The sequence below is a fragment of the Oryzias melastigma genome, linkage group LG24 (assembly GCF_002922805.2).
Source record: "Oryzias melastigma strain HK-1 linkage group LG24, ASM292280v2, whole genome shotgun sequence".
Taxonomy (NCBI): Eukaryota; Metazoa; Chordata; class Actinopteri; order Beloniformes; family Adrianichthyidae; genus Oryzias; species Oryzias melastigma.
In genome coordinates, this window is record NC_050535.1 from 6,631,093 (window position 1) to 6,641,575 (window position 10,483).

General features: G+C 34.0%; 1 protein-coding gene across 2 annotated transcripts in view; it reads right to left on the reverse strand.

Annotated features, from left to right (window-relative positions):
* LOC112158092 (melanocortin-2 receptor accessory protein 2A) overlaps positions 1 to 2,581 on the reverse strand; it is a 4,237-nt gene extending 1,656 nt beyond the window's left edge. Inside the window, exons 1-3 of one of the 2 annotated variants that reach the window (XM_024291285.2) lie at positions 1,645 to 2,581; positions 1,444 to 1,573; positions 1,115 to 1,214 (exon numbers count right to left, since the gene is read on the reverse strand). In XM_024291285.2, the coding sequence (XP_024147053.1) occupies positions 1,115 to 1,214; positions 1,444 to 1,573; positions 1,645 to 1,689 (275 nt within the window). In that variant the 5' untranslated portion in view covers positions 1,690 to 2,581. Of the gene's footprint in view, positions 1 to 1,114; positions 1,215 to 1,443; positions 1,577 to 1,644 lie in introns of both variants that reach the window. The other variant, XM_024291286.2, reaches the window with a different exon arrangement.
* Positions 2,582 to 10,483: the final 7,902 nt, after the last annotated feature.

Consider the following 10,483-nt stretch of genomic DNA (forward strand, 5'->3'; position numbering starts at 1 on the left):
AAATACGAAAAAAAAACCTAAGTTAGCCAAAAACAGCTAGCATGAGGCTGAAATATTAGCTGTACTCCAAAACAGCCTAAAACAAAAAAGCCTAAATTAGCCAAAATAGCTAGCATGCAGCTGAAATATCAGCTAAACTCCAAATTAGCCTAAAAAAAGCTAAATTAGCCAAAATAGCTAGCATGCAGCTGCAATATTAGCTAAACTCCAAATTAGCCTAAAAAATTTAAAAAATACAAAATTAGCCAAAATAGCTCAAATGTAGCTGAAATATTAGCTAAACTTCAAATTAGCCTAAAAAACTAAAAAAAATGCTAAATTAGCCAAAATAGCTAGCGTGTTGCTGAATTATTAGCTAAACTGCAAAATAGCCTAAAAAACAAAGCAAAACAAAAGCTAAATTAGCCAAAATGGCTAACATTCAGCTGAAATATTAGCTAAATTCGAAATTAGCCTAAAAAAATGAAAAAATGCTAAATCAGCCAAAAAAGCTAGCATGTAACTGATATATTAGCTAAACTTCAAATTAGCCAAAAAAACTAAAAAAAAAAAAAGCTAAGTTAGCCAAAACAGCTAGTGTGTAGCTGAAATGTTAGCTAAACTCCAAAATAGCCCCAAAAAAATAAATACAAAAAATGCTAAATTAGCCTAAACAGCTGGCATCTTCCTGAAATATTAGCTAAACTCTAAAATGGCCTAAAAGACTAAGAAGCCTAAATTAGCCAAAATAGCTAGCGTGTTGCTGAATTATTAGCTAAACTCCAAAATAACCCCCCTAAAAAATAAAATAGACTAACTAAATTAGCCAAAATCGCTAGAATGTAGCTGAAATATTAGCTAAACTCCAAAATAGCCTAAAAAAACCTTAATAAATGCCAAAATAAAAGCTACCAGAATGTCATTATAACTTTCGACTTTATTACACTTTGACTCCATATAATATAAAGTGACGACTAATCGACCATTAAATTAGTTGTCTACTATTCTAATAGTCGATTAGTCGTCTAATCGTGGCAGCCCTAATATTCATTCGTGCTGTTTTCCCCTCAGACGTGTCTGTCAGGCAGAAATCATCACTGAACTCAATTTAAATCCATCCTGCTGTGATACTCACTCCTGATGCGGCGCTCCAGTCTTAGTGAGCAACGTCAGAACAAAGAACATAAAAATGACAAACACCGCCAATCCAACCCAGAATCCTATGACTATGGAGTCTGCAAACACAGAAAGGAAAGTCATTCACTTCAGTGAACACTTTATAATCCGTCAATTAGCTCCTTCTGTCAGGGACGAATCAATTAGGGGAAAAGTGAGATTTGATTACAGCTGTTTACAAAGGCGGTCTTATCTTCAAATCACATTTTGCTCATTAAATTAGGCTAAAAACTGAATTCAATTAACTATATTCAAAGGGGGCTTTAAACTGGAGGAAAGGGAACTTACATCTGTGCGCTTTGAGTCCCTCGAAGGAGACGGGCTCCTCGTCGTCATAATACTCGTACTGCCACACATAGTCACTGCGTCGGGCGCTGGTTTGGCTTCTGTTGTGGAGCTCAGACATTTTCAACCGACGCTACTAAACATAAATAATAAATAAATGCAGAAAACCACACTTGGATTCAGTGAAGTTTGCGCCAATCTTACCTCCGCGCTCCAAAAGATGGTGGGATTGCGCTCACGTGCGGTCATTTCATAACCCAAACGTGGCACAGAAGTCCATCGATTGATCCTCAAACTGAACTCCAGCGGGCGTCAAGTGGATCCAGTGAAGCATCAGCTGCTGTCTGAGCTCCTCCGCGCGCGCAGCCTCATCCACTAGCCCGCGTGCATGCGTGCTGGTGGCGCACGGAAATTACGCAGCAAAATGTGTCTCGTGGCTAAAGAACCACGTGTTTTTAGATGAGCAGAATTTGGATTAAGGTGTTGATTCTCATTAGTTAATTTTAAAAAGTGAAAATAGATTTTTTTCCCTGTAATAATATGATGAACTATAAATATTAATATGGTTTGAACCATTCCATGAACGGATTTTTCTTTTTTTAGTCTTTTATTTTTACAACAGCATTACTTGTTTTTATTGCATTCGTCTAAAGGCAAATTAAAAGATAGGTTTTTGCAGCAAGCAGGAAAATTAATTTAAATTCCAGCTCTGTTTTGAGTTTTTAACAAGTATTTGTGTCATTTTTCTTATGAAAAAGAACAGATGTAACAAGAGATCATTTCATTTTTGCATTTCAGAGTATTTTCCTTTAAAATCTCTGTCAATCAAACAGGCTCTGTTTGAATGAAAGATATTCTTTAACTGGTTGGTTATAAGACAAACTGCAAAGGTCTTAGCATCAAACCCTGAGGTACTCCTCTGAAAGTAGAGACACTTTCTGATTTATACTTCCTGAATAAATGCAATACACTACCAAATAATTCCACCAATACTGCTTGACATTTTTATGTAGCAACAATGAAGATTTAAGCAATCATCAGGGGCGGAGCTCCAAAAGCCACGCCCCCTCAGAGGAGATTTTGGAAACAGAGGCTTCAGATTAACATGAAAAATGGCGTTTTAAGACATTTAGGTTGTGGGATTTTGGTCAAAAACGTCATAATCATAGTTAAAACATGACTGGGAACGCTTTTTTTAAATAAAAAAATGGTCATGGGGGAACTTTAATGTAAAACATCAAAGATATATATTAAATTTAATAGTAGGAGTGCATTCATTTAAACAAAGGCACCCAAAAAGAACATTTTTTCTTTTAACAGGAGCAGAAGTAAAGATGAGGAGCATTTAAGTTCAATAAATGTGGGTGTCTAATCGGTTAAACAGCAGAGGTCTTAGTATCAAACCCTGAGGCACTCCACTAAAAATTGATTTATTTTTTTCTAAAGAGCTACCAAATAATTCCACTTACCTTCCAGCTTCTCACCTGCACATCTGTTGGGAATAAGGTCAACTAAAACAATAAAAAGTCACTGCTTACCAATAAAAAAAATAAAAAAACACATTAAAACTGTATGAATGTGTTTAGAAACTCTTAAAGGCATAGATTCTTTCAAGTTCTAAAAATTACTAAAGAGAACAAAGTAAAATCTCCCTTTGATGCTAAAAAAATGTTTTTGACAAGCAGAGAAAAGGATAAAAAGCATGATAGCAGCTTCTTCTTCTTTTCATATGTTTCATGCTAGACTGAAACATTCTTGTTTCCTTACAAACCTGCAGCAAAAGGAGGTAAAATCACATTTAAAGGAAGAGAGAACCAGAAGCTCTTATCTCCTTGTATCAAATTTCCCAGCAGATCAAATAAGGTTATTTTAAAGCCTTTTTTTCTTCATTTTTAGAAGTTAAAATCATCTTGGATGATTTGTTTATCGCAAATGTGATCAAATATCTATCCTAGATGAAGACGACTTCCTCTGATTGCTCATGAATATTCAAACGATCCAGCCATTTTAGGAGAGGATGCTGCTAAAAAGATTTAATTAAACAGCCGTGATGAAGGATTTCATTTTGCACTAGAGATACCTGGCAACCCTGATTGAATCTGCTGGAAGTGCTCTTTTTAAATAAATGCTCTTTTCCTGGTGTCTTAATCATTAAAGTCCTCACTCTAATTAAATGTTTTAGGTGTCTCGTCAACAAAGGTGCTAAAGCAGCAACTCGGAATGAATTTTCACACTAGAAATAATTAATTAAAGCTATGAATATTCCTTAAATAACAAGTTTGTACATTTTTATTCATTCAACTTGCTTGAAACTGTTATAAACCTTGAACATGATTACAATAAAATAAAAGAAAATCTTTGTTTAGCACCATCTGGTGGTAGTTTTAAGCAGAAAGGAAACATTTTTGTAAAGGATTTCTTTTTAAAATTAAGTTTGAGAATAAGCTTCTAAACAAAAACATGGTTTCTGTCCACATATGTCCTTCAAAAAGCCTTTGCAAAGTAAAAACAAAAATACTTTCATGCTTTATTTGGACTAGTGAGACTAAACCTTGAAGGGGTAAATGTTTAATAGTGTTTATCCCCCATTGAAACCCAACAGTTTCTTCAATCTGAACAGGAACATAAAATCTCATCAATATTGTTCTCCAGTAAATGAAGAAATAAAATAAAAAATCAGTGCAAACAAGATTTTTTTTCTCATTTGTATTTAAAAGACGTATAATTATCTCCTGCTTTTGATGTTCAAAAGCAGCAATCTGGTCAGTCTTTTTTTGCACCTTTCATAAACCATTTACAGTGTTTACAGAGATGCAGAACATTAAATGAAACATTGTAAATGCATAATTTTTTTACTTAAATTAAAATCCATCTTCTGTTTTTCTGCAGCTAAAAGCAGCTTCACTGTTGTGTTCTTGACTGTGTTTTCTAGCGGCTGATTGCTTCTGGTGGATTTTTGTACCTCAAGTTGATTAAAGTGTTTGGGAGCTACGTCATGAAGGGGTTTATAAACTAGCAGCAGTTCTTTCAGAATCAATAGAAAACTGAGAGTCTGTGGAAGTACGGACTTGAGAACAGGAGCGACGGTTCTGCAGCAGCAGCTTATTTAAGGCACAACGGGATGTAATGCTTTATGTTTAAAGTCTTTCATGATCAAAGTCGGATTTAAAGGTTAAAATACGGTCTTGGGATGGATGTATATAAGGAAAATTATGCTGAAAATTACATTTTTGAGGATTTTGAGGAAAAAAAAGAGATTTGAAAAGCATGTCAAAGCTACACTGAAAAAAGTGAAAAATCAAATCAATTATTAAGAGTTCAGTAATTTGTTAAAGTTTTCAGTTTTCATCAAACAAAAAATTTGGGTTGATGGTTGACTCAACTTCAAAATTTAATTAGATAAAAACTACATGAATAAATTACAGAAATTTTGTTAACTGATTTGATTTTTCACTTTTTTCAGTGTACTACGGCGAGAAGAGCTTTAAAACACTAAGATGGGTGGCGGGAAGTGGGGGCGGTCTTACCTACATCATATTTCTATGAAACGACTGCCGCTCTGCAGAAACTACGTCCTAGAAAACGACATGTTAGTGGATTTTGCCATAATGAAGGAATACTTTTAAAACGGCTTAAAAGATGGGACTTAAAAAGTTAGAAGAGGAAGTTCTGATTTTTAAAGAAGACAGTTAAAAGTTTCTCATTTATGCACATGTACATTCATAAAATGATTTATTCTAAAATTATGAATTCTCTAGTGTAAATGTATTGTAAAAAGTAAAGAGTTGGATCAATTAACCAATTAAGCTCTGTAATATGTTACATTTAAAATATTCGTTTTAATCAAATTGCAGTTTTATGTCGAATATACCATCAACTTAAAATTTGAATTTGTTGAAAACTAATCACTTTAAATGTAAACTTTTGTTAATTTTTTCCAATATTTCAATTTTTTCAGTGACACTAGCTTGAAGCGTTGGATCAATTAACAAAAGCTCTGCAATTAGTTACATTTTAAAAATATTTTTTTATGAAATCACATTTTTATGTTGAGTAAACCATCAACTCAGAATTTTAATTTGGTAAAAATGAATCATTTTAATTTTTTTTATTGTTCCTTGTTTCACTTTTTTCAGCGACGATGTAAAAAGTGAAGGTTTAAATCAATTAACAAAAGCTCTGCAATTTATTACATTTAATAATATTCATTTTTACCAAATTACATTTGTAAATAGAGTAAACCATCAATTCAAACTTGTAATTTGATGAAAAGGAATCATTTTAAATTTTAAATGACATAACTTTTGTTAATTGATCCAACATTTCACTTTTTTCAGTTTAGCAGTAACACGTAAAATTTGAAGAATAGTTGTTTTTTGTTTTAAAAAATATATGCGACTCCCAGCTTTAGGGGTCTAATTCCACAATCTAAATCTTGGACATTTATTTGCAGATTTTCAAATAGACCCGTGAGTTCTGATCTATCAGACATATATCTAGACTTTCCCTGTAACTCTCGTGGATCTAGATTAAAATTGATGCGCTAATTTTTTTATTAAATCTTTATTTTATTTAGTTCTCTCTATTTGATGGAGTGTGATTCACGTGTTGTTTCTCTTTCCCACTCCCCTCTGGGGGATCAGGAAGGTTCTCAGATTCTTGGTGGATCGTCTCCTGTTCTTGGCCGTGGACCACGCCTCTGGCTTGTCTTGGCCGTGGACCACGCCTCTGGCTTGTCTTGGCCGTGGACCACGCCTCTGGCTTGTCTTGGCTGTGGACTCCGCCCCCACCTGCCCCCCAGTCCTATCTGGTCTAACTCTATTCAAATAGTTGTATAGTTAGATAAGCTAATTCTTCTTTAATAGCCCCGATAAGGACTAAGGACAGAGATAATCCAGTTTTATTTAGGAATTTACTATTTTTTACATTTTATGACCGACCTGCTTCCGTACAATTACCACCATGAAGACCAATGAGGAATTTTTTGTGTGATATTGGGCTAAATAAATAAATAAAATGGAATTCTCTTTATGACCACTCAAAATCGGGATTTTTCCTGAATTTTCTAAATTGATCAGGAATTCTACGGCTGGTATATTTTGTTTTTGCCGATCTAGTATTCCCCTCACATATGAGCTCTCGCTTAAAGCTGGATCTCGCCCCCCCGACTGCTCAATAGAAATAACAGTGGAGACCACCAAGCAGGCGATGCTAAATATTCATACATTCAACACATCAGCATTCTTGTGTGGAACTGGACAAGCGTCGGACATGATCCTTTATTCTCAAACCACTTACTCGTTCTTTTGTGGATTCTTAAAATGACATAAATGTAAGGATTTTCAGGGAAAAAAAAATAACATTTTTTCAATCAATTCTATATTTTCTTACCTTAGATAAGATTTATTTTTCCCCTTTTAGCTTTCTTTGCACAGCATAAACAGAAAGATGCTGCTTATTGAGTGTCTTCATACTGTAATCCCAGGACAGAGCAGTAGAGAAAAGGCAGAGTACTGTCATGTTGACCTTTCGCGCATGAATTGTGTCCTTTCACTCAGTGACAGACGGACAGTGACTGGAATTCAGATGGTGGAATAAGAAATGATGAACACAATAAACACAGCTAAATAAACAGAAATCCCTTTAAGCGATTCATCCATTTATTTAAAAAAAAAAAGAACAGTCTTGAGCCTCTGCGACTTCATGTCGTTTATCTCTTTACTTCTCATGTCCTGATTATTTCCCGGCTTCAATCATGTTTTTGTATTTATTTTCCTGAACCTTGCCTCCTTCTAGCCACAGAACATTGTTCCATCATCAGATGGTTTCCAAGGGAACACTCTAGACTTCAATTACAGGGGGGCTCTCGAACATTTCGACCCGCTATCTAGCCGTTGTCAGAAAAGCTCTGAGGATCCAGCATTAGCGGGTTTAATACGGATCTTTACGGCATCTTAAATATTTCTTTTTTTTTTTCACCACAAAATTTTTTTCTCGCGGATAATGAGGATGTGAACATCAAGCAGCTCTAATTAAGCTAAGGAGCGGAGGCTGATTCAGTTTTCTGCCAAAAAACGGTGTTTGATTGATGAAGAAACATCAAATTAAGGAGCAGAAACTGAATCAGAGAAAAACCGAACAGAGATAATCAGAGACTCGGACCTGAGTGGAACTTGAAACTTGACTTCAGAAACTTGTTAACTTCTTCTTATAATTGTTACAAGCAACTTGACTTGACTTAATTTTACGCTCAGGAATCGATTAAAAATATGTCATGAATTAATCGCAAACTGGGAAGAAATTAATTGCGATTAATCAGGATTAATTTTTTTTTTTTAGTTATAGTACTTTCCAGCCACTTATTATCCACAAATAATCATAATATTAAATTACATGCAAAATTGTACATTTAAAACATTCATTTTAGCCCTTTGGAACCTCAGATAGCTGAAATAAGAATTTATCTCCTTCTGTCTAGACCAGAGGTCTGCAACCTGTGGCTCCAGAGCCACATGGTGGCTCCCTGGGTGAAGAAAATAATATAATAGTAAGTTTTTTTAATTTTTACAATTTAGTTTACTAAGAAATTTTATTAAGAAATTTCAGGCTATTTTGGAGTTAAGCTAGTAATTAAGCAAAAAGTTTTTTTGTTTTTGTTTTGCCTAATCTAGCCTCTACTGAGTTTTTTTATGCTAATTTGGAGTTTAGCTAAACATTTATCGATAAGCTAAAGTTTTTGGGTAATTTGTTGCCTACTGGGATTTTTTAGCTTAATTATGAATTTAGCTTCTATTTTAGCAACATGATAATATTTTTGAATAATTTAGTATTTTGGAGTTTAACTAGCAATTAAGCAACGAGCTAGCTTTTTGGCTAATTCGGCATCTACTATTTTTACTCATTTTTATCTACTAAAAGGTAAAAATGAAAAAAAAAACTCACATTGTGAGAGATGCTAGCGGCTCTTTTATCTCCCCATGGTGGCTCCCTGGGTGAAGAGAAATATTTATAACAGTAAGTTTATTAATTTTTGGAATTTAGTTTACTAAGAAATTTCAGGCTATTTTGAAGTTTAGCTAGTAATTAAGCAACACGTTTTTTTTTGCCTAATTTAGCCTCTACTGAGTTTTTAATGCTAATTTGGAGTTTAGCTAAACATTTAGCGATAAGCTAAAGTTTTTGGCTAATTTGTTATCTACTGAGATCTTTTAGATTAATTTAGAGTTTAGCTTCTATTTTAGCAACAGGCTAACATTTTTGAGTAATTTAGTTTACTAAAGAATTTTAGGCTATTTTGGAGTTTAGCTAGCAATTAAGCAACAAGCTAGCTTTTTGGCTAATTTGGCATCTACTATTTTTACTCATTTGTATCTACTAAAAGGTAAAAAAACAAAACAAAACAAAAAAAACCTCACATTTTGAAAGTAAATGTTTGTGGCTCCTTCTAGGTTTTGATCAGTAGAAAAGGAGTCCAAATGGCTCTTTTATTGTTAAATGTTGCCGATCCCTGATTTATTTGATATTTTTCCTAGAATTCTGTTTTGTTTTCTTTTTCTAATATTTTTTTCTTATTGTGTTTGTGACAAATAATAAAAAGAAAACTTAGGAGGAGTTCCATCCAGCTGGATTTCAGGAGTTCTGCTCGGCTGGAATCTGCTCACAGGTAGGAGGTGTGAACTGTTACCTTAACAGGCTGGCTGGCTGGATTTTTACACAACCTTGCTGCTCGTTATTGTAGAAAAATTGCTGACCTCCATACCAAAATAAAATAATGACCAGTTTCCTCATGATTTTTAATAGCAGACAGCTCCGTTTTGCACAGTGGATCTTTTGCTGCGGTCAACATTCATCTTCCGCCTTATGTATTGAAATAAAAGATCTTTTTTGTCCAAAAAATACAAATAAATCCCATATTATCTCTTTAACTTAATAAAATCTCACAGAATATACAAACAAATTATTTTAGACTGAGTTTTATTTATTTCGCTGATCTCGCGGCTGCGCGGCAGGACGCGAATAAATATTACATTTGTTTGGTTTAATCGCGTGTGTTAACATGTTAACCTTCACAACTCTTCTTAATTTAAATAATTCGATTTTAAAGTTGACTTAAAAAAATAACTTTGTGTCTTAATTTGAAAACTTCCCTCATTCAAGCCAACCACAAAGAAGCACCAAACCTTTCAAAATAAAACGCAATTGTTCTTTAACTTTGAGAATTTAGTACTTGACTTTATCAGTTTAACTCTATTTTTTTGACAAACTGAACATCCACTAAGCTGATTTTTCTGCTGAAACTGATTCTTTTTTCCTTTGCTGAAATTCTTTTGTTTTAAAAAAACAGCGAAATGTTGACACAAACTGGCATCACAGTTTCTTATTGTCTCTTCGTGATGTAACTTTATTGTTCATTCTTTTGTGTTAATAAATATCCACAGAAAAGTCTAGCCAAATTTTTACTTATCTTTTGCATTGGTTTAAAAAAATAAAGTAACCAGCTTTAAGGAGGGGATGAGTGAGCATCTGCTCCTTACTAAATAAAGAATCTCCGCCCGCCGCGGTCAGACTGTTTACTTTGTTAATTCCAGATTAAGAAGACAAACATTAGAGAGCGGATGACAAATACCACTGTATCCTGAAATACGCTTAACCCATCTGATGTTGCCTGACCTTTTTCGGTTTTACACGCCAGCAAAACATTGCTGTAAAATGTCTTTTTTTTTTTTTTTTTACGATTCTTATTCTATATTTATTAATTTTGTAAAAGCTCCAACTTTCCTGAGCGCTGCTGCTTCAAAGCAGGATGTGCAGAGTTTTTATAGCAGAGTGCAGCCCTGCATTAACAGCCCTGGTGAGTCATCTTTATTGAAAAAAATGGATTCAAGTGCACAAACACACACACACCCACACACACTGATGATCAAAATGACTAAAGTTCAGGAAGCAGAGACAAATTTAATAGGGGTAGGTATTGGTAAGAGCCTGGCGACTCAACATATATATATACCGGTATATATATATATATATATATATATATATGTGT